Here is a 26693-nt window from a genome sequence, read left to right as displayed (position 1 = left end):
TTGTGTTTCTGTTGCCGCCCGCCATCTTGTCGCCAGCGCTGCTGCTGCTCCTGCTGCCGCCGCCGCCGCCGCCGCCGTCGGGACGAGCCGCGGGGCGGGGCGGCGCGGGCGGGAGAGGCGGCAGGCGGCAGCCGGGGGGCCCCGCGCCATGAGCATCGAGACGCTGCTGGAGGCGGCCCGCTTCCTCGAGTGGCAGGCGCAGCAGCAGCAGAGCGCACGTGGTGAGAGCGACGGCGACAGCCGGGGGGGGGGGCCCGGGCCGGGCGGGGGTCGGAGCGGCGCGGAACGAGGACGTGGGTGGGGGCCACGGTGGGTGCGGGGGGGAACGCGGGGCCGCCCCCGCCCCGCCGCGCGAGGACACGCAGAGAGCGCGGCGGCGCGCCCCGGTGGGAGGGGCGGGGTGGGTGACGTGATCGGTCCCGCCCTCCTTCCACGTGCGCGGTGCCGCGCCACGCCCCGGTTTCCCGCGGGGAACGGCGGCCGCCCCGCCCCAACGCAACGCGGCCGTTCGGGCGGGGCGGCCGCCGCTTCCCCCCAACCCCCCCCCGGGTGCCCCCCGAGCACGGAGCCGCTCTTTGTTCGGGCGTGACTCATCATCGGCGCGGGGCGATGCGGCAGAAAGGCCGCTGGTGCGTTGTCACCGCGCCGCCGGCAGCCCCGCTCTAACGCCGTGCACAGACACACACACACGCACGCATCCAGAGCTCCTTTGTCTGTGTTATTTGCAAACTCCAGAGACGCTGGACGTGAATTAGAGGATGTCTTGTGGTTCCGAATTGAGGTTAACGTTTTATAATAGAAGAAAAGCATTATATGCCCTAAAAAATATAGCCACAGGCAACTCATATTTGTTGTCTAATTTTTTTCCCATATATACATATATTCCTGTGCTGTGCTCTCTGCTTTGCTCCTGCCTGTGTTTATCCTTTTGTTTGCATCAAACTTTGCAGCATGGGGTGACCCAGCAGTGCACAGGGTTTCTGTCCCGTCCTGTCACTGCTGGTGGCACGCACCTGGGTTGGGTGGGATGTTCCCTGCCATGTGTGCTTGGGGGATGTCCCATCGGTGCGGCCCAGAACAGCCCTTAAAGATGCTGAAAGGTGCACTCAGGGGTGTCTTTTCCTTCTTTCCTGCTCCCTGTGCCTGGATTGCTGTCTGATTTGCAGCATTGGCTGTGCTGAAGTTCAGAGGCTGCTCCCCTGGTTGCTGGTGGTGTGGGGATGGCAGCAGTGCCGTAGTGGCTGTGGGCAAGTCCTGGGTTGTCTTGTGCATCTGCAGAGCACTGGGTAACCCATGAATTCTCCAGACCAGTCCCCGAGTGTTTGTGCAGCACCAAATACTCTCACTTTTCCCAGTGCAGCACAAAGCGTGCCCTGGTTCTGCTGACACTGCACGCTGCTGTGGTCACGTTGCTGTGGAAGAAGTTCTGGGAAGGCCTGGCAGCAGCTGGCACAAATCGGTGTTGGTGTTGGTGCTCCAGCCAGGCGCCATCCTTGGAGAGCCCTGTGCCCAGCAGGAGCACCTGCAGGCCCAGCACAGCCTGGCTGAGATATGGGATAGCCTCTCATCTGTTTGCATTGAGCCGCGCAAATCTAGATCATGCTGTGCATTTTGGATGAGGATGGTGTGTTTAGTGCCCGTGGGAGATGCTGTAGGTTCAGAGTTTGGTTATGGAGATGGGCAGAGCTGTGGTGATGTAACCTGTGGGAGGACGTGGTCAGCTTTGGCTCCTCCATAGGGGTGACCATGCATGGAACCTGGAATAAGGTTAGCCCTGGGGAACTGTGGCACTGCAACTGCAGGGACATCTGTGCAGACACAGAGTTGACGTGGGTAACAGTGCTGCTGCTGCTGAGGGGTGATGGGTGAAGGCTTCTGACTTCTGCACACGTGGATCTTGACTGACCAGCAGATACTGTTCAGCTTTTCTCAGTTATGGAAATAGGATTTTGAAGGTTAGTTTTCTGTTTCCCTTCATTCCACCAAAGAGAGCTGGTGGGTGTGAGCATCCCATCGCAACAGCTGCACAGCCCTGGCATAAAAGCCCAGCAGTGCACTGTCTTGTTCATGGGAACCCAGAAATGTTCCATGAGCTTCAGACTAGCAAGACCCTGTGATTAATGCAGGGGTCTGGTTCTGCCATGGCTCAGCATTTGGCACAAAGTCACCCAACCCATATCTGCTTTGGCTCCAGTTGGTGCAGAGTGCCAGCAGTGTTCTGCCCAGCTCCTTGTTCAGCACTCCACTCACACCTGCGAGGCTTAAGTCAGGTCCCAGAGCTCTGCTCTATGGGCACAGCAGGCACCTGGGCTCTGTTTCCTCTCAAGAGCATGGGTTTACCACTCTGTTCTGACTGGCACTCTGAAAGCGTGCCGTTGTTCTGTCTCTGCAGACTTTGGTGCCATCCCAGGCTTGGGAGGGGAGGCAGTGGTTCCTCACAGTTTCTTTTGTGTGCCCTGTAGAAGATGGGACTGGGCCGTGGCTGCCCTCACTGCCGTGTCTTGATCTGACCACAGAAGCTGTTAAGCTTGAAAATAACTGCTCATCAGAATACATGACGTACTGTTTCTTATAAGTGCTTGTGCCTGGCAGAAAAGCCTAAAGACAGCACCTTGCATCAGCAGGGCTCCGTGACCGCACACCCAGGTGAAGCTCTGCAGATGGTGGAGCAGCCTCAGTTGGGCGCAGAGCTGTCCATGGGCTCCGCACAGCCGGTGGGAGCGCACCACGGGCAGGGGGTGCTGGCCAAGGTGGGATTGGTTTTCTGGCAGTCCTGATCCATTTTCTTTTCCCTTGCTAAGTACCTCATTTCTTTCTTGTCTCATCTAAGAAATGTAACTGAAGTGCAGCTATGTGGACCCACTGAGACTGAGAGGGTTTCGATTAAGCACAGGAATAACAAACTTAAGCATGACATAAGTTGCCCACGGAGATGTGAACAGTTGTTGCTTTGAGAATCGTCTGTGTTATTTAGGGATGGTTGCTTCTTGTTTGAGGCTTAGAATGCAAACCGTGAGGTTTCTTGACACCTTCCCAACCTTCTCATGTTTCTCCATGGCTTTATTGGAGGGAAGGGATCTCCATGGCAGGAGCAAAGCTCTGACCAGGCAGGAGGGACATCTTGTCGATACTCTGGTTTGTCTCAGGTTTGAACGCTGGGGTCACTGTGGTTTCTGGGAGCTGCAGATAGGCCCATCCCACTGATGTCAGTGTTGGTTGGTGCTACAGAGGCACGGTTTACGTGAAGGCTGGTTTTGCTTTGTTCTTGCTGATAGGGCATAAATGTGTCATAGTCATCTGGCTGAGAAAATGGAGACTCGAGATTGTTGTTGTTCACAGTGAATGGTGACACCTGCAGAGAAGGTGTGGGAAGTGTGCATGACATCAGTGGGGTGGCTCAGCATGGTCTGGGCCTGGAGTGTATAATGCTGGGACACAGAGGGCAGGAGGGTGGCTCAGTGCTTCCAGCGGTGTGCCAGCAGCCCCGGGCCCCCCTTCGGAAAACGTTTCCCATCCTTTGTCCCCAGTGCACTCCTAACATACGGCTTTGCCTTTCTATACGGACACACTGTCTGTGTTAGAATGCGGGGCACCGTGGCATGGACTGACAGCCAGGCTGGGTTCCCGGTGAACAGCAGTTGGTGGGACTGGGGAGGGTTTGGGGTGCGGGGCTCGCTGTGCCGGGGTGGGCGGAGGGCAGCGTGCTGCTGGCAGTGCGGGGCCGTGCTGTGCGGGGCCGTGCTGTGCGGGGCCGTGCTGTGCGGGCCGTGCTGTGCGGGCCGTGCTGTGCGGGGCCGTGCTGTGCGGGGCCGTGCTGTGCGGGGCCGTGCTGTGCGGGCCGTGCTGTGCGGGCCGTGCTGTGCGGGGCCGTGCTGTGCGGGGCCGTGCTGTGCAGGCCGTGCTGTGCGGGCGCTGCTGACGTCACGTGCAGATGAGAGGCGTGCAGATCCGGGCTTGCGCCGTGCCGGCACTCCGGCTCGTTTCCAGGCACCGGGAAGCACCGCGGCTGTTCCCTGCCGTATCCTCTTATGTCAGCAACATTTGGATGACTCAGCCCTGATTCAGACTGCGCTTTCCCTGTGCTGTGCCCGGCCTCCCTTGCAAGTGCAGCCCAGAACAGCCTCTGCTATATGCAGGAATGAGGAAGCAGCGCCTCATTTATTTGATAATGAGCAGTCAGAGGCTTCTTGCTATTCCCAGTCGTGATGGGGTGACAGTGGGATGGGGAACAGGAGCTCTCCATCTCCCCTGCTCTCTGCTGCCCGTCCCCTGCTTGGCCGGGGAGGCCCCCACAGAAGCTCTGGCAGCAGTGATGTGCAGTGGCTGCTGTCACCCCCAAAGTGCACACTGCAGCTGAGCTGGAGCACTGTCTGGCAAAACACCAGGACGGGCACTGCTGGGCAGCTGGACTCAGGTCTGTTCTTGACCCTTCTCAGCATGGTCTGTGAGCTTTTCCTCCTGACTTCTGCCACTGCTTTGAAGGGAGTGCTGAGGTCCGGACAGCAACTCTGCCTCATAGAAGCTTAAGTGGGAGTGTTCACTGTTAGAAGTGCAGAGCATCTGCAGCTGATGGCAGAGATAGTCAGGAGCTCAGAGGACACTTGGGCCCCTCCTAAAGGAATCAGTGAGAGTCAGCATTGTGTCTCTGCCCGCACTCAGCTGTTGGCAGGGGTGAGATGCTCTAAGAACATCTGACCGTCTCTGAGCAGACTCAGAGGGAAGCTGCTTGATTTTGCAAAGGCGCTGCCACTGATAAATTACAAATATTGATTGTGTCCCCAGTGCAAAATAGGAGCATTAAAGATAGCATTAAAATCCCTTTAGAGGAGTGCTCATGTGGCAGAATGCCACTGCCAGCCCCTGCAACTCTTCTGTCACCCAGGGTCCTGCTGTGGGTGGGAGGTGCTCACTGGGCAGGCAGAGGGAGGAGATAATTCTAAACCCGGCAGACTATTAGGTAATGAAGTTAAGAGTCCCTGGCACTCTGTATTCCTGGACTGCCAGGCCCCAGAATAGCATCAGCTAGCTATGCAGGGATTGCTGACCCTGTTTCAGTATTCTTCTGTGACAAGATTGGCTGTGTCCTCCCATTGCAGCTGGTATTGCTGTCACCCACGTTACTTGCGGGTGATGAGGCTGAAGGCTGCAGCTCTGCTCACAGAGGTGTGAGTGGGTGGGAGCCTTGCAGTGCTGCACTGCTCTGTTCAGCCCTGTGATGGAAAGCTGGGAACTTAGTTCCTGTGAGAAAATAAAGAGCTTGGAGGGTCTTTGTGACGGTGTCTTTACCTTGTTTGCAAAGGGAGCAGCAGGCAGAGATTGCCACAGCTTGCACAGTGTTTAGATGTTTGTGTCCTGGACACAGACTGCTGACAGACACCCTGAAGTTGGACACAGAAGGCAGCGGTGTCAGGTTTTGGCTAAAGCTATTGAAATGAACCCTCCAGCTCAAGGGAGATCAATATTTGAAGCACCAAAGGCCTCACTGGCAGCTTGTCAGCAGCCTGAGGGCTGCACCTGCTTCACAGGGACATTTACATAAATATTTCTGATCAGCAGTGCACGCGTGTAACCTTACTTTGCTGTGCTCTCAAGTTGCTCAGTGAATGGGAATGATGTGTGGTAGGAGTTTCACTACTGCTCTGCTGATGCTGGGGAGCACTGCTAGCAGCACCAGGGCAGCTCCAGGCTGTCCTGCAGCTCCTGTGCAGTGCTGCAGGATGGAGCAGTGCACGTTGGGATGTCACAGCCCTGGAGCTGTGCTGGGGGTTTCTGTCCCTCCCTGGGCTGTACTGCTCCTGGCTCAGCCTGTGCCATCCTGGCTTTTCCCGAAGCATTTCTGTATTGCTGTAAGGAGGTCCCAGCTTGAAGTGGCTGTGCTGTTCTTGCAGCTCTGTGCAGGTGCCTGGAACAGCACCCAGTGAGCTCCTTGGGCAGCGTTGGAGCTGTTTGTTGGAGGCTGTGTCTGGGTGCCGGGGCCCCTGGCGCCATGGAACTTGGGTAAATAAATGTAATTGGTGCCATGCTCACATGATTAGGGCCGGAGACCCGGATCAAGTTTAATGAGGTTTATTTTGCTAGTTGGGCCACACAGATTGATTTTAATTTGTCTGGTGTTCGAAAAATGTACAGGAACGCATGTACATCAGGGTGAGTTTTAGGAGCTTGAGTAAAGTAACAGCAGCAGTGTGAGGTCAGCGTGAAGCCAGTTGGGTTGGGATTTGACAGCACCAAACAGGGCTGCTTAACCCCAGGAGCACTGCAGCCCCACAGCCACTGTGTTTGCCCTGGCTGCTACATGTGGCAGTGCGTGGGCAGCACATGCAGCACCTGGGGTGGCCAGGCAGAGCGAAGGGTTGGTCTGGGCTTTGGACACGGTGTGACCTTGGCTTTGGTCTTAAGGCCTCTGGAAGTGCAGGCGGTGCTCCGCTGGCTTCGTAATGGCTGTGGGTGGGAGACACGGGGGAGCCCAGTTAATGACTGTCTTTTGGTTTGTCTTTCAGAAGAGGATGAGAAGCACGAGAAGCTCCGCCTGGAGCGCGAGCAGGAGCAGCGGAAGGCCAGCGTGCCGCGGGCCAACCATGCCGTCCCCCCGGAGGAGCCGCGGGCTGAGCTGCTGGTGCCCATCTCGCCGCCTGCCCCGGCCCCTCCGCCACCCCCGCCGCTGGCGGCCCCCATCTCCGTCATCCCCATCCCGGTGGTTACCAGCCCTCCGCAGCCCACCGCCCAGGCCGCCCTGTCCCCGCCGCTGGCTCAGCGCCACCCGCCCCTCGTGAGCACTCCCGGCATCACCAAGGAGCCGTCCTCCGTGGCCCCGGTCATCCAGCGGCCGCCGGGCGCGCTGCTGCCGGACGGGAAGGCGGGCACGCCGCCGGCGGGCAGCCCGAAGCAGCTGCAGCACTACACGGCGCCCGTCCTGGCCATCTCGCAGCACCACGTGGTCCCGCAGCCCATCCAGCCCCAGCCTGTGCCGCACCCGGCCCCGCCACTCGGTGCCCTGAAGCTGGCTCCGGCAGAGGACGTGAAACCCAGCGAGCAGAAGAAGAGGCCGGGAGGGTGAGTGAGTTCAGTTCCTGAATGCTGCATCAGCCCCGAGCAGCTGCTGCTCCGTTGAGTTTTGGATCAGAAATGCTGAGATTGGTGGATGTTTGGATGTCTGGGTTGGTTTGTTTTTTGATGGCAGGGTTTCTCAGCTTGATGCTTTTCATTTTTTGCCCCTGACCACAGTATAACAGATTTGTTTTTCTGCGTCACAGCAGAGTTAGGAAGCAGTTCCCACACTGGCTGTCTGACTCCAGGCAGCACCTGGTGTTATGTCTGGGCAGAAGATCCCTGCTTACAGTGTTCAGGGGGATCATGCAGCAGGTCCGGTGTCTGGAAGCAGCATTGAGTTCTGGGCAGTTCTGTCTCCCAGGACAGGGCTCCCTGTGGCTGCTATTCACTGTTAGCACTAAGGGCATCCAGAGCATTTGGGGCCAGAGGGGATGCACAGCTGCTGAGTGTGTCCCTGCCTGGGACGGGCCTCTTGGCTGGACCAACTCTGGTCAGTGTTTGTCTTGTTGTTATGGACTTGGGTTGGCCGATGCTCCTTAGGGGATCCAGAATACAGTATCCCAGTACATAGCCTGGTGTTATTTCTTGTGCTGTTTCTTATGGACTGCGAGAACAAGAGGTTCCCTTTGCCTTTGCAGCAACCTCTCACCTGTTACCATGCTCCTGCATTACTCCTTTCTGCAGGACAGATGACAGAGCTCTGCTCAGTCCTTCCCATCCATGTTACCACTCCCGTGACCATTACATCACTTCCTGCACTGAGGGATATCTCTGTGAGTCCCAGAAGGACAGTGCCCACCCATGGGGTCTCAGGGTGCCATGCACCATTGGTGTCAGCCTGCGGCGAGGTAGCAAAGCAGAGGTGCTGGGGCCATGTGCTGCTGGTGCTGCCTACTGGCTCACAGCTCTGCTCTGCTCCTCCACACCCCAGCTGGTGGCAGTGGGAGCCATGTTGGGCTCCGAGGCGCTGTGTGGGAGCAGCACAGAGCCTTGGGTCCCCTGCTGCCCCGAGCAGTGCTGAGCTCAGGAGGTGGGCAGTGCCATGGGCAAGGACAGGGTTTGTGGTGTCCTCGGGGGCACAGGGATCCCAGTGTGCATAGAGGGAACTGTGGAAGATAAGTGGAAGCTGTGTAGATAAGAGTTTGTGAGGATGAAAATCTTTGCAAAGAGCTGGTACAATTTCTCATAGGAAGATTGTGATTGCTCTGCTGCAGATAGGTGTGTGGGCTTTTGCTGGCTGCCAGGTGGACCTGGGGTAGGTTTTGGTGGCACAAGGTCCAGGGTGCATTGCTTGTGTTCAGTGGGTGTAAGAACAGAAGGGATGCTTTTTCCAGCATGTGAATGTTTCGTGGGAAAAGGCTGTCAGATATTTATTTTTAAACACCTGAATGTTCTATTAAATATTTACCGATCTCCTTCAGTGCTCACCTCACTGTTGGTGTGTTGTCGACCACTTCACACTCGGTATGGAAGATATTCAATGCCTGTTGCTTTATCGCCATTGTAGCTGAAAACTTATGGTTGCAAGAATTCATTTGGCTTTTCCTAAAAGTTTTCCTGTGGTCTGTGAGGTGGGGATACAACCCAGATCCCCCCAGCAGAGGCTGACCCTGGCTTTCCCATGAGCAGTGGCTGCAGGATTCCTGGATTACTTCACTCCATATTTATGTTGGGCTGTGTTATTTCAGGCACAGCAGAAATGAAAGAGGTTTGAAGTACGTCTGCCAAGTCCTGTAAACTTTAATTTGCGACTGCATAAATCTCACCCCATTGGAGTGTAGGCGTGGATCAGAAATGGGTCAGAACCTGGGCTGCCAGATGTGAATACACCATGCTCACCCGGTGTCCCCTTCTCATGCTGGGAGCAGCCCTGTGCTGCTTACGTGGTCACATCACGCTGTTAGCTCTTGGATCCAGCGTGCAGTGCGTGGGTAATGCTCATCCCATCACTGGTGTGTGTGAAATACGGATTCTACCTTAATACAGTGTAGGGAGAAATATATGTGCAAGTAGTTGCAAACCAGCGATACCTCAATAATGCTGTTGTTCTCTCATATTTACCTCTGTGTCCCAGACACACGCACACACTGCTGAAAGTACAGGCTGAATGGCAATAGTTTTAAACCTGACACTGAGTTTATCTTTGTTCTGTTTGGGTTACAGGGTTGGGACCAGGGAAGTACATAATAAATTGGAGAAAAACAGGTGCGTAGAAAGCCAGGGTTTTGCTTTTTTTTTTCCTTTTTTTCCCGATTTTAATTCCGTTTCGCAGTTTGGTTTTTGTTTTTTTGGCCTGTAGTCTGTCAATATTTGTTTGCCTTGGGCTTCTTTTTTGTTTTTAACAAATGACTTGGACAAAATTCTTAGTTACATTTAACGAACCTTGCAATATTGCTTTGCTTTCTTATGGCTCAATTCTGCATCTCTTGCTTCCTGGTACATTTTATTTATCTTCATAATTGCATTGCAATAACCTTGCAAAGCCCTGATCCCGCAAAGTAAATCCCCACGTGCATAACGGTGTAACATATTCAATTTGAAGCAGTAAAGTAACCAAGAGCAGAGTCCAGCATGCACTGAGAGTACAGAGTGGTGGTTCCTGATCTGACACTTGTAGCCCAAATAGCCAAATCAGAAACACAGTGAAACCAACAGTGCAGGGAGGCGTGATGTGTCATTTACACATTTCCTATCAAGGTAGGGCTGGAATCGGAGCCGTATAACCAGTCTGCCTGCTGGAGTGGGATGGTTTGGTTTTAAGTATGCAGGTAGTCCCAGTGACTGCTATGCACATGTGCAAGTGCTTTGCTGGATTAAGGCTCAAACTAAGCTTCAGCCCTCTGTTAAATTGATTTCTGGTGTGTGCTGACACAAGCTGACAAACCACCTGTGTTTTCTTTAGACGTGCACATTTGAAAGAATGCTTTGAGACATTAAAACGCAACATCCCCAACGTAGACGACAAGAAGACCTCAAACCTCAGCGTCCTAAGGAGTGCCTTGCGATACATCCAGGTATGGTGGCGGTCGGGTCCCTGCTAGTGGCCGTTGCACAGCACTGTGCCTTCTGGAACAGGGAACAGTGCTAGCTTTGCTCAAACCAAGTACAGTTTCTGCTCTGGATTGAAAAGGGAAAAAGGAACCCACCCTCCTCAGTGCCGTTTGGGTATCGTCACTTCTGAGCTCCAGATTTCCAGGCCTTCTAGATCTTCTAGGAGAGCTGGCCTCTTGCAGCCTCCTTACCCTAGATATTCCTTAGGTAGCTGTAAGCCATCTGTACCAGTGATGGTGATCGACTTCAGGTAGCTTTCACCGTAGTGCAGATAAGCCACATGGTCCGAAAAAGGGACATGCTGCCTTAATAAATGCATGATAAAGTACTGCTTTTTGGACTGAGGGGAATTTTAATCCGTATGTTTTGGGGAGGTCTTAGTTTGCTTAACCAAGATGGGTAGGCCTTGAATTTCTCAACTTTTTGATGAGAAGATGCGTAGGTCATTTATGTTGAGGTAGGGAAGGCTGGAATTTAGGGTTGCAGTGTGAAGCTCTGGGTTGATGGGGTACCAAGGAAGAATCTGGGGAAAAAATAAAGATCAAATTGTGTTGTGCTGATTGCAGGTTGAGTGAAATAAGCATCACTGGTTGCTTGTTGTTGTCATATCTGACACTGTCACCAGTTTTGTCAACTGAGTTGCAAATTGAGTTGTTCTCATGCTGAGGTGTTTTGCACACCTGATATTTGTAAATGGTGGTTAATTGTAACACAGAAGTGGTCCTTAAGAAGTGTCCTGTGTGGTGGTGATATCAAAAGCATGTAGCACAAGTAAAATTTGTATAGAAAATGGAAGCCAAATTCATAACACTGTCTTGCAAGTGAAGAGAGCCAATAGAACTCATATGTTTTGGCTGGGATAAAGAGTGCTGAGCTTTTCATGTGTTGTCAATTTCCCCGTTTCTTTCTGTATTTCTGTGTCTCTCAAGTACTGCGTTATTCTTCTGTTCAGAGGTACTGGATGTTCCTTGCCAGCACTGCATGCTCTTACCTTTCAGAATTAGACCAGTTCTCTCCTGTGTGGCCTTGATCTCATCCCTTGGAGAGCCTTTAGTTGGGACCTGGAAACCAGACAAACTGTAACAGTGCCCAGCTACAAGGGAGGGGCAAGTGAAAAAGGAAAAGACACATGTTGATTCAAAAGGTCACCGCTGGAGTTGTGGTTGTGTTGTGGCTAAAAGGCATCAGAAGAAGTTGGAGCGTTTCATTGGGCTTCAGACTGGTGTCAGTATGGAGCTGGGTTTCCATTAGCTTTGGTGGGGATGCAGTGATCACATCACCTGCTGGTGAACCAGGAGCTGAGTCCAGAGTCCCAGTGTCCTGAGCTGCACTGCTTGCTATGAATGCTGATGTGAGTGCTGGTTTGTCTGCCAGCGTGCTGCTTTCTGACAGGATTTGTATTCTGTGCTTCTGGAGGGCAGCTTGCAGTTCTCTGTGAGGATGTCAGTGGGGATGGCCAACTCTTTCTCCCCTCACTAGGCTCACTAGGCCTGCTGTGAAATGCACTGACCCATTGGGAAATGCATTGAGTTGGAGGCTGCATGAGCAGGCAGCTCTGGGTGGGTGGGAGCCGGGGACTGTGTGAATGTACTGCAGCCATGATGGGACCAGCTGCAGAACAGGGTCAGGGCCGCACAGGGGAGGTGGGCGGCGGAGCGCAGCAGTGGTGGCGAAGGTCACGGTGACCCCATGCAGCCCGGCCCAGCCTCCTTCCTGCTGGAGCTCCCTGGCCGCATCCACGGCCACGTGTGCAGTGAGCACGTGGCACAGCTGAGGCCTGGCTGGCTGCCCGCAGTGCCTCTGGGCATGGCACGGCCTGCTGCACTGCTGTGAGGGCCATGCTGGCGGCGGCCCCGTGCACACTGGGGCAGAGTGCCCAGAGCCGTGCTCCCATCAGCAGGGTTCTGCTGAAGGCAACAGATGTGAGTGCTGTGACTGCTGGCCTGAAAGAATCAAATTGCTGAATTTTCTGACTTGAAAAAAAATATATGGCGTTTTTTTGCTTTGAATTTGGCTTGGATTTAGCTCCATTCTGTTTCACCAAAATAATGTGCACAGAGTTCAGGCTGTAGATGGGTCCAGGATGAGCCTCTTGCAGGTGCTGCCTGCAGAGCGTTGGTGAAGCTCGTCCCGATCAGGTGAGAGCACAGGGCTGGTCGAAGGGCTGCCTGCACCTCAGTGTTCTCCAGCTCTCTGCTTGCTGGGTGCCACTTGGTACTGCCTCTGCCTTGCAAAGAGAATGAGGGAGTACAGAAGAGGTCTAAAATTCAACACTCCTTCTTTCAGCATGGCAAAGTAGTTTCTTATGAAAAGAAAAAAAACAACAACCAAGTGAGCCTTGTATGGGAGAAGTGCAGTGCACGGCCCCAGGGTGCTGCGGTGCTGATGCTCTGCCATAAGGGGACATGGCAGCACCGGTTGCTGCGGCCGCTCTGCCTGCAAAATCCTTTTTCCCTCTTCCAGCTGGAACTTCTCACAAATGAGCTGCTCGTCTCCTTGGCTGGATTTGAATATTTGTATCTGCATCAAATCAGATAAGGCACAAAGTTGAATTCCAAACTTCCCGTGGAGCTGTCATTCTAATTTATCCTTAGAGTCAGGCCTGTGCTCTAAGAAAGTAAATAAATAATCTCTGCAATTAAGCGCATTGTTGCACGAAGGAAATCAGGCTGAATGCAGCTGGAAGTTAATAATCCTTTTAAATGGCGATTTGGCTCCAGGCAGTGGAGCTTTGAGTGAGGGAATCATCCCCTGTGTGTTGCAACACCGTGTGCTTCAGTCCCTGCATGTGTTGCCACCCACTGCCCTCCCTGCAGAACTCAGTGGCAGCCCTGCGGGATGCTGGCAGCTCCCTGAGTGTCTCCTGCTACACGGAGGAGTGCAGTGGGAGGGAAATGTGGATGGGGAAAGTGTGCCTGAGTGACCCGGGCCTGGGCAGCCCTGGTACAGGGAGGGCTGGGTCTGGCACCAACCCAGGCAGCAGAAGCTGTGCCACAGTGCTGGGGAAGGTGCTGCTGGTGCCGAGGAGTGGAACATGGGGCAGTGGACTGCAGACAGTTCATGGCGAGAACTCAGCACAGCTGGGTGTTTTGATTTAATTCCCTTTGAAGGGTTCCTTGCCCCCTAGGAAATGTTGTAATCATCTTAGTTGGAAGCTAATTGAAGCCCTTAAGCAAGACTGTTTTCTCTTCTGTGTTCTCAGACTGTGCCTGTCGCTATGGTACACTTTCCAGTTTCAGGGGTTATTTCCCATTGCATATTTGGTGTGACACCACATCCAGCCGATTAGCTCATCGGGTGACACCAGGACAGCCAAAGCAAGCAGCTTGCAAGCATGGAGCTGCAGCTGACGGACCAGGGTTGCTGCAGGGCCTAGCTGGCAGAGCTTCTCACTAAGAGCAGAGCCAAGTGCTGATCGAACAGTAACGTGCTTAGAAAATACTGGTCAGAACTGCCCAGACCTTGTGAGGGACAAAGAGCAGAATCCTTTGAAGTCTGCAGAGTGGGACACGCTGTGATCCATGCTGCTGTGCACTGCTCAGTACAGTGTTTGGAAAGGTACTGGGGGGAGGAAGGTGCTGTGATACCTGCACGTGGCTTGAGTTGTGCCGGAGGAGCATTTGTTGTGCATAAGAAGTGCACTTGGCTCACAAGTTCATACAGCTCACCTGGCAGTTGTATTTGCTGCTTGTAGGATTAGACATAGAAAATAGCTATGAAATGAATTTGGGATTTACATAATGACCGCTGTGTCGTCTGTTGCCGGGAAAAGAGACAGGAGGGGTATGGTTTTTCCTACCTCAGGGGCTGGAGTTTACATACATGGTTGGACTGAATGATTTTGTAGGTCCTTTCCAACCCTGTGATTCAATGATTCTGTGATTCCATACTCTGCACCCACTGACTGAACAGCGCTGCAGCAAAGCCACTGACACCATCAGGGACCTCAGCTCATGGTGTATCTCACTCCTCCCTGCAATCACCAGGAATTTTGGTAGCAAAACAGTCCGTGTTTTCTGTTTATGTGCACTTAAGAAGATCTGTAAATGAGTGGCACCGTTACACCGGTGCTGTGTGACCAGGTGGCAGCCCCTTGCTGTCTTGAGATGCAGACCCTCCAGCCAAGGGAGGTACCAAAACCCAACTTCTCAGTGGACATCTGTCCTTGTCCAGCTGCTGGGAGTAAAGTACTACAGCAGCTGTGTGTGCTGTTAGAGAGGTGAAGCCTTTCTCAGGAGCTGAGTTCAGGCTAAAGGAAATGAAGTGGTAGTGCACTGGGCTCAAGGTAATTGACATCTCTTTGGATTCCCAAATACATTGCTGTATTGCTCACTTTGAGGGAATGGTGCCCAATTTCCTCTTCTGATTCCAAAGGCAGGCTTCCTCATCGTATCCCCACCGTGTCCTTAGCTGCCTGCTGGCAGGGCGCCGTTCCCCTTTGTCAGGTGTAACTGCTTTGGGCTGGAGTTAAAACAAGGGCAAATAGCTGTATGTGCCAAGGAAAGGAGGTGTTTGGCCAGCTCAGACCAGTGGGCATGGGTGTGAAATAGGAATAAGGTGATTATCCCAGGCAGGAAAATGGCTTCTGTCCATTCTTAAACAAAACCCAATAATGCACTGATGCAGGGAGGTGCCATGCCACAGGCAGAACTGATGTATCTGGTGCTAGATAGAGTGTGGTCTCTACTCCTGTATGAAAACAAGAGCTCATCTGCACTCAGGTAGTGCAGGCTGGGGTACTATCAGAATTCATAAAGCTGAACTGCAGTGTTGGATCTTGAACCTTGAAAATATGATCGTAACTGGTGGTTCTGGTTGAAGTAACAAAAAATAACCAACCAACAAGTGGCAGCAACCAGCAGAGATGTGTATCTTCTGTGAATCTGGATGGAAAGAGCCTGAGTCAGTCTGCAGTGTCAGTGCCTCCCTCATGTGAGCAGTGCTCACATGCAGCAGCACTCCTTTATGTTGTTTGCCTGACTCGATCAATTGATTCTATCTTGTCTAATTAGCTTGAATTTCATTGCAATAGTGTCTTCCAGCAACAATAGGCTGTGGCCATGCCACAGGGGTATGGTATTATCTGTAAATTTCAGAAGGAGGTGAGAGATATGATCTTAAAAACTGATGCTTAGTAAAATACAGCAGGTTGGAGCCTGCGTTAAAATGTGTAATGTAAGAATTAGGGCACGGGACTGCTGTGCCACAGGAGTCAGCGGGTGTCACACTGCACAGTGAGCACACGTCCAGTTCCTGTTCCTTGTGGAGCTGTGGGAGTGTTGATTTGACCCCAGTGCTATCGTGTTGGGTCCCATCACTTTGGGGGCTGCAGGCCTGGGGAGCACCTTCTGAAGCATTACAGGCTGTAAGACCAAAACAACCCTGAGTGCTGCGCAGAGCGGGGCCTGGAAGGGACGGTGTGCTGCTGCCCATGGGTGTGTGCTCACAGGGGCAGTCAGTGGTGTCAGTAGGGTGGGAGCAGAGGAAGCACACATGGTGAGGCGAGAGCAGCAGCATCACAGCCTGATGGCAGGGCTTCGTTTGAGGTGCAGTACTGTTCAACTCACCTGCCTTCAAAATAGGGCCCAAACCCTCAAATAAAACAGCAGAAAGTCCACAAAGTAACTGTTGGCTTTGGTCTGTGATTCTGCTTTTTATGGAGGCAGCTGGGAGCTCCGTGGCCTGCGGATGGAGAACATGAGTTCCCATTCTTGTTACAGGTGGTAGGTGTGTGCTGATCCTCCCTACATTGTTGTGAAGTAGTTGGTGACCTAATGAAATTACACACCAGTGGTTAGAACAAAATGGTAATCAGTGTGCTTGGCCCGTGTTGTGCAGTGCCGTGAAGTTACACGGGCAGCAGCTGTCTTGTCAGACATTGTCAACTGTGAAACAGCAAATGAGGGGGATTTCAAAACCATAGCACAGCAGCCGGAAGTTGGTATCAGCCCAATCTCCTCTTGCCATGTTGGTGTCACAGCGCTGTGATAGAAATGCTGATAAAACTTATTCTGGAGAATGTGGAAATCAGGGCACAGTTTTACAGCAGTCAGCCTTCAGTGTGGTGTGCAGTGTTGGGGTGGGCTGCTGTTCTGCTGCACCAAGGTTTCCTGGGGCTTTTCCAGCCAGGAGGATGAGAAACAGCGAGGAGTGCAGGAGCACAAGGGGTGCCTGGCCCAGGGCCATCCTCACAGCCCCAAATGCTGGTATGAAAGCAGTTTTCCATTTGCACACATGGATTTGGCTTGTAGCCTTATGCAGGCACAGGCAGTTGTTTGCGTGAACCCTGGGCTCTGTGTGCTGCCCTGAGCCCTCCTCCTGCTCCCTCTGTTGCTGTGGTGCCAAGGGCAGGAGGTGGACAGAAATCTGCCAGTGACCCAGATCTGATCTGTAGGCTGTAGGTGGAGCTGCCTGGACACCGCAGTGGGGAAACTGGGAGGGAGGAGTGGTGTGGGGGAATGGGGCAGAGCACCAGGGCTGTTCTGAGCCCTGAAGGTTTGGGCTGAAAGCATCTTGCCTTGCATTTGCTTCAGGACACACACAGCCCCTGCTGTGTCTCTCACAGCACCATGTTAGGATGCCTCCAAGAAAAGTACCAGAGCCCTGCAGCAAGTCATTGCAGCACTCGCATGTCCCCACGCTGATCCCTTCCCATCTCTAAGGAACGTGGCTGTGCTGGAGTGTGGCTGCGTGCTGCCTCCTGGAGCTGCCAGCTGTGTGTCCGGGCACAGGCTCAGACAGGCTTAGGAGTCCCCAGTCCAGTGAGTCTGTCATCAGTAACAATCGCTACCTGCAATGCAGTGCTGTTTGTTTTAGCTTGCAGGTTATTGTTAAAGTTATACCACAGATACATTTGCCTCAAGAGCCAAGTTAAAGCAGTTTGTTTTGGATAGTCTTCTAAATAGCTACCATCACAGCATTTCGAGGTATTTTGGGAATCCATATCTGTTAGCATCATTGAAAATGTGTTGTAATTCCTGAATTACAGAGATGATTAAAAAAAAATACAAAACCCACAACCAAACGTAATGCCTTGTCATTGCAAATGATACTTCACTGTTTTTTTTAATGCAGGATCTCTCTTAGATGGGAAAGTTCTGTCCAGGATGAGGGAGCTGGTAGAGGCCAGTACAGTCCTAGTGTGTGCTCTGTCTGTGCGCTGTGTTCTAGCTGCTTGCACTGGTTTTGGTTTGTTGGTTGGTTTTGGTCCTCTCTGAATTTTTTCTTTGCCTTCCTGATTTGGATCCTCCCTGCCTTCTGCCCCAGTAACACCCTGTGCTTCCTTCCGAGCTGTGCTTACAGGATCTGGATCCTTCTGGCCTGCTGATAGCCTTGCTTCAAGTACAGTTGTGCTCCAGAGTTTGTGGCCCAATGTGTTTTTTATCAGGAGTCCTAAGTGTTAACAATGTGCAAACTCTGCATCTTCTCATTCTAAACGATTCTCTCCAGACAGATTTCTGGTTCTCTGAAGCATTTCTGTGTGGATATTTCTTTCCTCTGTAAACTGGAGAGAGCAGTGTAGGGTGCGCAGAACTGCCCTGGGCAGCCAACCCCTTGCCAGCACAGTTCTTGTCCTTTGCAGACAAGCCAAGGCAGCTCTTGCTGCAAACAGCGTGCTCATTTCCTGAAAGCACAGTGCTCACTGCATGCATGTGAGGGTGAAATCACATCCTAGAATATAACCGCTCTTTGGCTGCCTTCCTTGTCTGGGGTTAAACAAATGGAAAAGCTGGGCCACGAGCTGCTGGCAAATGGCCCATCAGGTCCTGCAGTCTGGGACAGAGCGCACTGTGCTGCAGGCTGCTGCATCTGGCAGGAGGTGTCTGCAGGGCAGGGCTGTGTGTGGGGCTGGGCTGGGGCTGAGAGTGGAGCAGCATGCAGTGCTCATCTCCCAAGTTTGATTTTGGTCTCAGTGCTTGTGGGAAGCATTAGTTTTGAGACCTTAGGAGGCTGAAAATAATGCAAAACCAGAGGTAAGCAGCCTGAAATTCTGCACCTCGTTCTTCTCCTCCCTCCACAAGCAGGTTTCCTTGTAGGGTGCGGGCAGACAGTGGCTCTTGATAGCCATGAATGCAGATGTTATTTTTTGTGTGAACCGAGGTGTCACAGGAGTGCTGTGTCTGTCAGTGCTTTGAGAGATGCTGGATAGCACTGCAGCTGCAGGCCGTGTGTTCCTTAGGAGCGATGCTGTGTGCAGCCCAGAGGTGGATCCTTGTGGTAATGGCCCAGAGCTCTGTGTGGAGCACAGCACAGTGCCACCAATCCTGGAGCGCTGGGACCATAGCCCTGTGCCGTACAGGAGAACCCATGGAGCACACTGCAGCCTGCAAGGCCACATCTGTAAGAGCCAGCCAGTGCTGCAGCTGCCATAGAAACAGGATTTTGTTCCCATGGCAACCAGCTGGGGCTTTCCCAAGAGCAGAGTGAGAGCTCTTGGAGAAGGAGCAGGATGGTGCCCTGCTGTAAGGCCTGGACCTGCTTGGTGCTGCTCCCCGCATTGGGGCCGTGGTGCTCTGGAGCTCTGTGTGTGGCTCTGGCTGTGCTGCTGCTGTTGCTGCCTGGGGCAGCTGGTGCTGATGTGCATGCAGGGATAGACGCTGGTGTTCAGGTGTGGTTGGGCTCTGCTCTGTTGCTTCAGGTTGTGCTTTGTTGGCCAAGGAGTCACTTTGGTGCTGGGTTTTAAAGAAGCTGCTTTTTGCACCCTAAGAGCTTCACAGAAGACATAGCAGGATTAAAGCAGGAATATCTGGGATTGATATGATGAGTGCAAAGCCCCATAGGCCCACAGGTGCGCACAGCACAGAGGTGTGTGGCAACAGGGCAGTCCTTGTGAGAGAGAGATCCTTTCCATAGGTTTGAGCTCCATTCATTGCATATGGCAGTCAAAGCACAGCATGCCGTGGGGCAGCCGTGCTGACCAACACTTGGCAGTGCGCTGTGTGGATGCTGCACCGGGGCAGCATCGCAGGGAGCTCCCACAGCCATGAGCTCAAGATCCGCTCCAGTGGCTGCAGAGAGTGAAGGAATCTGGTTCAGAATTACAAATCACTTCCATGATTGCTCATTGATGGGGAATTTTTAATCAGTGGATGCAGTGTAGTGGAGCACAGCAGCTGAAATATGCTTTTGGAAAAGCTCATAATTGAAAGTGAGTTTTTAAATTGCTAATGTAATGCCTATAAGGGGAGCTTTTTAATAAGGCCTCTTAAACCTCGCTGATTCCTGCACAGGGTTAGCATTATTCCTGAGGCAGGCATAGAGAAAGTAGTGGGAGCATTATTCTCAATCTTGACATAAGAATAAGCAATTTAATTACAGCCAGCTATAAAATGGAAAACTCTTTACAGTGACAAATGACCACTGCGGTGGGTGACAACAGCACTTTGGTTCTGGTTTGTTTACCAAGCAGTGGCAGCGGGATGCATACGAGGACCACGAAACGGCTCCAAAGTGGGGAGAAGAGTGGGCACAAAGCGCATTGCAGCTCGTATTGCGGCTCTTGGCTGCCTCTGCGATTGTGTTGGGCTTACTGTAATAATCCGTGTGGGAAAGGGCTGCTCTGAAGCTGAGAGCTACGTGCAAAGGAGGAAAATCCCATTCCATGCGTAGCAAAGGCAAACACAGCTTCCAGGCAGGCGCGTCTCCCTGGGACTGCTCTGCGTGAAGCCCTGCTGGCGTGCACAGCTGAGTCACTCGCGGGCACAGCCGTCACTTTCAGAATTGTCCTTCCCTTCTGGGAAATGGAAATGAAAGAGATACTCACGCCTGCAGCAAAGTGTTCCTGCATGCCCTGCGTGGACTCTGCTCCTGATTTCAGGCAGGAGCTAAACTGCACACACTGTTGGGAGTGAAATCATCAGCTCCTTTTTAGCAGAGCTGGCAGCTTTGTGCAGAACATCCCTACAGCAAACCCCAGCCTGTGCTGCGGGATGCAGCCCTGCTGCAGGAGCACAGCCCTAGCAGAGCAGTGAGGTGGACCAGGGAGAGCAGCAGCACCACCTTGGCAGGGCTCAGGAGGAAGAGTTGGAGCCCACAGGGTGGGCATCCTGCATCGCGGCAGCTTCATCCCTGTCGTGGTGGTGAGGCTTCATCAGAGTGCTCAGCACAGCCACTGCTGCTGCTCCCAGTGGGAGCAGTGGCTCAGATGGCAGCTGCAGACCCTCAGCTGTCCCAGATGCAGATGCCTCTGCTTTGTGGCATTCCAGACCTGCAGAGACAGGTGGTCGGCCACTTGGATGAATTCCTTTATTGAAGTTTCGTTCCTAACTTTGTTTCATGTAATTCCGGTGGTCTCCTCTACCCATTTCAGCTCCACCTGTAGGTGCCAATTCTGTTGGCAGATCCCAAATACAATATGATTGCTGCTTATTTTAAAGATAAAGGTAACTACTGTGACTGTGGGTTGGTTTGGGGTTTTTTTGCATAGAGTTGTTCTGTTGTGATATGACTGCTGTTGTAAGAATTTCTTGTGCTTTGCAGTGTGACAGCCCTTGGAACAAGTGTGAGGGTCCGGCTTCAGCCAAGAGTGGGCCCAGAAGCCTTCATCACCACATACATGTGTGGAACAATCACGTCCTGTACAAATATGTTTTAGCATTTCAAAAATGCTTTTTCTTGTCAGTGTCAGAGTTCTGTCTCTTCCTGGCTTATGTGCTGAGCAACTTGAGCTTACAGAAATGCACTGTCATCACATGTAGGCCTTTTTGAGTTTGTGTCCCAGAAGCTTGTCATTTGTTCCTAACTGCTGTTAGTTGGTTTAGTAAAAGATGCTATCTGTTCCTCTACACCTTGTCTTTGAAGTACTTCAATTTGTCTGTGGTTTTGTCATCCCACATAAGAGCCGAGTTTTCTGCACAGTGCTTCTTTCTCAGTGCAAGGATGTGGGGGATTTTCACCTTCCTCAAGCAGCGGGCCAGCAGTTAGCTGCTCTGCAGGAGCACTGCTCTGTGGACGTGCGTGCTTTCCTTAAGCGCTCTTGGAAATAGATGTATGTGGTAGAAGCACGTTCTCTCACCTGGCGATGAGGAGAAAGCTGCACCCATTGTGCTTCCTTCACACCTCTCCAGCAGTCTGCAGTAAGCCTTAATTCCCTTTACATTTCATGAGACAGGTGAGGTCAGACTGATGTTCAGAACTGGGTGCTGATGGCTGTCACTGTAGGCTGATGGTGCAGTTCTGCAGTTTTCCTAAGGAGTTCTACACTGCTCCCCCTGGAGCTGAAGTGACTCACACCTGACCTGGTTAATCATTTCAGTTTTGGAGACTCAACAGTTTTCCTTCAGAAAGCAGAAAGCGGTTGGCCAAGGCAACTCTGTAGGTTTTTGTGACCAGGTCCTTTTCCTCCCGTGTGAACTTGGAAGTGATAACTATACCTGAACCCTGCATAACTAATAATAAAAGAAAACCGGCAACGAATGTGGCAATGACCAGGTTAGAATAGATTACTTTTGTTTTTTTTTCTCATTAGATTGTTTTTTTTTTCGTTTGTTCTGTCTTTAGACTTTAAAGAGAAAGGAAAAAGAATATGAGCATGAGATGGAGCGGCTGGCAAGGGAAAAGATCGCTACCCAGCAGCGGCTGGCAGAACTGAAGAACGAGTTGAGCCAATGGATGGACATCATGGAGATTGACAGAATTGTTCGACAGACAGTTCAGCCAGAGGATGACCAGGCATCTACCTCCACAGCGTCAGGTACCCACCATTTCTCTCTTCTTGTAACCATCATTGCACACCACTGCAGTAGAGATGGGTGGTGGGGATATTCATTTAGACCGTCACAGTTGCTTTGCATTCAGAATTAAGTAAAAGGATTTCATGGGTTTGTAGTTGGTGATGTTGGCCTAATAATATACTTGTGTAAAGTGCACTGGAAATCATATATCAACCACGTTACATAAACACAGGGTCAGGTTTGCACATTCATTCTGCTGATGTCTCGCATGAAGCTCCTTGCTTTCAGAATGTAGTTTCCCTCCTGCACAGCTACGCAGCCCTGCTCATGAAAACTGGTGGTGTGTAAGTGTCCTAATGTATTTGTGCACGGAGGTAGGAAGGTGTTCAGCCACACAGAGAAAAAGGAATTGGTGCAGAAGTGGTCACCATAGCATTTGACCAACTTAGTGAGCCTTTACATTGCACGAGAAAGATTCACAGTGAGGATAAATGATGCTAATGAAAATCAAGCATGCTGTTCCAGTGAGAAGTTTTTGTGAGGTAGGAGGTACCAGTGACCTGCAGCAGGAAGAACAGGCAGTCATGGATGGACAGCACTTTACTTTCCAGAGATCAGAAGGCTGTAGCAGTTCCTAACTATTTGCAGCAGTTCCTTAAAATAGCAGTGGCATTTGCTTGTGGTGCTCCAGGCAGATGGCACAGCAGGTACCCAGAAAGGGAAAACCTGAGCTTCCTGGTTCATTCAGATTCCTGTACTGGGCTCATCACCTTTGAACGTGCTCCAGACCATCTCCAAGCATAAGCTGGTGGAAGCTGAGAGTTGAGAGCCTTTGTAAATTGAGGCATCAAGCTGTTCACTTCTCCAGCTGGCCTCTGCTGAAAATGATCTCTTCAAGCTACTACTGACCATGGGGCTTGCATGTGTCTTCCTTAGTTATCTTCTGCTTCTGTATCTTCTGAGATTTTTAATCTCTACTGCGTACCTGGCATTAGAGCTGGCAGAGCAGAGTGCCCTGCTGATGATCCTCATCTCCTTAAGGTCAGCATTGTCTCATTAATTTGGAGGCTCAATGGAGACTTCTTTTTCCAGAGCCAGACCGGTAAACTTGCTGCCACAGTTCTTCATCACTGTTTCCTTCCTGCTCTGGGAGCAGATGGAGTAGTTCCAGCTGACAGAACAACTTACCAGGAAAAGAAATCCTTTTCCTCTTTGTGCAGAGGGTGCTTCTTAGTCCAGCTTCTGTCTGTCTGCCTCAGCTCAAGTTGCTTCTGTTGCCTGCCAAGTGGGATCTCCCAGTTTTTTGCGAGCACTTCGAGTTGAGCTGAATGGAGCCTGCTGTGCTGTGCCTTGCTGTGCTGTGCTGCTCTCACTCAGCTCAGTGACTCCTCCTGCTGTCCTCTCTGCTGCTTGTGCTGCCCTGTGGGAGTGGTCAGTTAGCCCAGTTTTTTTGTGTTTTTTTTTTTTAATGGGAGTTTCTTCATTTCATTCTTTTTCCAGAGGGTGAAGACAACATGGATGAAGACATGGAAGATGACAGGCCTGTAAACTCATTACCAAAACTAGCCCAGCGCCAGCACCCAGAGCTCCTGAAAGCCGTCCCTTCAAACACTGCTTCCCATCACCTGGCGGTTTTGCCTCAGCACCTGTCTATCCAGCAGAAACAGCCCCCAGCCCACGCACAGCCTTCCATCCAGACACAAGCACTGGTCCAGCCGCAGGCGATTGTCCCAGCACAGACTCACATCGTGGCGGCTTCGACAGTGCAATCGACTGTTATTGCCCACACCGCCACTACCCACGCTTCGGTCATTCAGACTGTCAACCACGTCATTCAGGGTCCACAGACCAAGCACATTGCTCACATTGCACCTTCCACGTCCAGCCCTGTGCAACTTACCACTGCTGCTCAGCCTATCGGCCACATCACTGTGCACCCGGCCACCATCAACCACATGGCCCACCTCGGTCAGCAGCTGCCCATCTACCCTCAGCCCATGGCCGTCAGCCAGCCCGTGGTGAGCCACATCGCTCACACGATCTCTCACCAGCAAGTGAATGGAACCACAAGTCTTGGCCAGCAAGCGGTGATGGCCAAACCGGCCGTAGGAACCCAAGTTGTCCATCACCCACAGTTAGTTGGACAAACAGTCCTAAACCCAGTAACTATGGTAACCATGCCATCATTCCCAGTGAGCACACTGAAGCTGGCCTAGAGAGAATTGTCTGAAGGTGAAGTCTTTGTTGGGAACCTTTCCTAAGCTCCGTACATTCCAACCACGTCCGACTCCACGGGAGGGAGGTGCAGAGCGGCAGGGCACGGGGTGGGCCAGTCCTGACCACCCAGCAGCCAGCCTGGCCATGGCCAGAGAGAGCCTCTCTGCGCTTGAGTTTTGTTAATCTGAGAAAACTTCAAAGACAGTTGTTCATGGTGATTTTTTTTCCTTTTATGTGTAATTGGTGAAATATGGTTATGATGTTCTTCAGACTTTAATTTTCCCCTTTTATGTGTTGCTTCTTTGTAGAATAAATCTGCTGATCTCTTTATTGAGACGTTGCGTAGAATGGGAAAAAAAAATCATAAAAGTCTATATTTATATATATGTGTGTATGTGTGTGTATATATATGTATATACATATATATATAAATATAACATTTGAAGAAGGCCTTTTGTAAGGTTGATTATTTTGCAGGATTATTAGTCAAAATTCAGTTTCGGAGGAAGAAGACACAGTGTCCTCTCTAAACAAGAAACTCAAAGTTAGATGGTTTGGTGGACCAGGGTACACATACAGTGACAAAAAAACAAATTGAACGTTGGAGGTATTTCCCATCAGTATATTACATTTCAAAAAACCATCTAAAATCACTGTGACTTGTTATGGCATTTTAAGGAAGTTCTCTGTCCTGTTTAATAAAAGGAAAAAGAATACACAACCAGACTTCATTTGTTGCAGTTTTATAAATGACTTGGTTTTTATGGCTATGTCAAAAAGGAAAAAAAAAGGAGTATTGTTTTTTGTTATTTTATGGATGACAGTGTTCTGTTTGGATGTCTTGGGGGGGTTATTGTTTGGTTTGGTTTTGCTGATGCAATAATTGATTTTGCAGAACTGTTTCAGGATCCCTTGTGCCAGTCCCAAGCCTTAGATTTTTCTGGGTTGGTTTTTGTTTTGCAGAAGCCAATACTTTGTGCTGGCGACTTACAGTGTTTCTGTGTGGCCTGATAACAGTGGAACTTGGGGAAAGAAGACCAACAGAAATCAAGTTGATTTGCTGCATGGTTTGCTTTTTTTTGTTAGTTTGTTCCTGAACAGACCACGTGTTAGTGTGGAAGTCGAGGGATTTGAGAACTGATGAACGTGCATGTGTTATCTTCCAAAGTGCAAGCAGCTTTTATACCTTTTCTTTTTGGGGAAAAAAATTGTAGTCTTTTGTAGGAGAACCATGAGAGCTCAGTGTGCATCACCTGACGGTGTGTCTTACAGGCTGCAGTGGGACGCGCACCAGAGAAACTCCACATCCTAAATAATAATCTTGTTCCATCTCTTCTGGTAGTGAGCTCAGATCTCGTTGCAGTTAATGGCAAACTCCCACTGAGTCATGAGGTGAGGGGTACGGATGGTGTGCTGGTCCCTGCTGGGGAGTTGGCTTTGGATGTGTTTTATTGCTGTCTGCATATTCTGCTCTGAGCAACATTTTGTCTATAGCACTACTGATAAAGGTCTTTCTGTTCCTTGCACCGTTTTGCATGTAGTACTACTCTTAATGATCTCTTTTCCATCTTCCTCTTCCTAAAAACAAAAGCCCTGCAGTTCTCAATGCAGGCAAAATCCCCGCTGTAGCCAGTGGACGTTCTTGAGGCAGGACGAAGGGATGCTCCCTGCTAGCATCCAACCCATGTTGGAAATGACACCCATTCAGAGGAGGAGATAAGACAGGCTTCAGCAGCCATGAGACCGCTCAGTGTGCTTGCCAGCTAACTGGTTCTGTGCTGAGTTCTTCCACAGGAAAACTTGGTCTGTAGTGTGCCCAGCACGCCTGGAGGCTCCAGCAGGACTTTGGCCCGGCTGTGCATTGCTGTACCCAGTGGCAGGGGTATAATGAACAAAGCTTTCCAGTTCTGTACTGCCTGTGCTGTCGCTGAAACTGCTGGAGGCAGCACTCATTACTATGTACAGAAATTGTGATTGTGCCTTCTGAGTAGACTGAGAACTGCATCAGATCTGTATTTATTAAGCCCTGAGTTGCTCAGTAGTTAATACCGTTGTTTTTTTGTTTGTTTTCTTGCATCCTCAAGACAAGGAAGCTCTTTTCTGTGCTGTTAGCGCAGTTCCTACAGCAGAATGACTGAATCTTTATGATTCCCTTATCTCAATCACGTTTCAATAGGTTGTTCTTTCTCACTTCCAGAGCACCATTAATGCTGTGTGGAAATGAGTCACTGTGTCTTTCCTGTCTCCCTTGTACATTCAGGTGCTTGGCCAAGAGAGCCGTGTTCTGTGTGCCGGTGGGACCTTCCGCTGGTCTTTCTAGAGGTGGTCGTTAGATACCAGACAGTCAGACAGTCACTCTTTGTCAGGGAATACTGAAAAATGAACACTTGTAACAGGGCTGTCTCCTCTCTTAGGCATGGCTTTGTCTTCTGCAGCTGCTTGGAGGAGAAGGAAGCGGTTTCTGCCATTCTTTGCAGTTCCAGCTCTCAGAGCCATGCAAAAAACAGAATGGAGGTAGGAAGCCTCATTTCTGGCCAACGGTGGCTGAGCTTTTGAAGGAGGAAAAGCCCAGATTGGGAACTCAGCAGAGTGTGGCTGCTGTGAGCACAACAGCAGAGGAGTATCAGGGGAAGCCCTTCAGTGCCTGGACGTGGATCCCATTCTGCAGGTGTTGGCAGGGAGGCACAGGAGCAGCACGCACCA

The 26693-nt window shown here is 51.4% G+C and overlaps 1 protein-coding gene across 1 annotated transcript; it reads left to right on the top strand.

Annotated features, from left to right (window-relative positions):
• MNT (MAX network transcriptional repressor) lies at positions 1–24758 on the top strand. The gene is made up of 6 exons (XM_072353812.1): positions 1–221; positions 6501–7053; positions 9214–9255; positions 9953–10064; positions 21601–21793; positions 23274–24758. Exons 1-6 carry the CDS (start codon positions 149–151, stop codon positions 23987–23989), a joined length of 1689 nt encoding a protein of 562 aa, XP_072209913.1. The 5' UTR covers positions 1–148; the 3' UTR covers positions 23990–24758.
• The last annotated feature ends 1935 nt before the right edge of the window (positions 24759–26693 follow it).

This window comes from Excalfactoria chinensis, chromosome 19 (assembly GCF_039878825.1).
Source record: "Excalfactoria chinensis isolate bCotChi1 chromosome 19, bCotChi1.hap2, whole genome shotgun sequence".
Lineage (NCBI taxonomy): Eukaryota > Metazoa > Chordata > Aves > Galliformes > Phasianidae > Excalfactoria > Excalfactoria chinensis.
The sequence above is the reverse complement of the archived record's forward strand: the minus strand, read 5'-3'. Positions and strand labels throughout refer to the sequence as shown.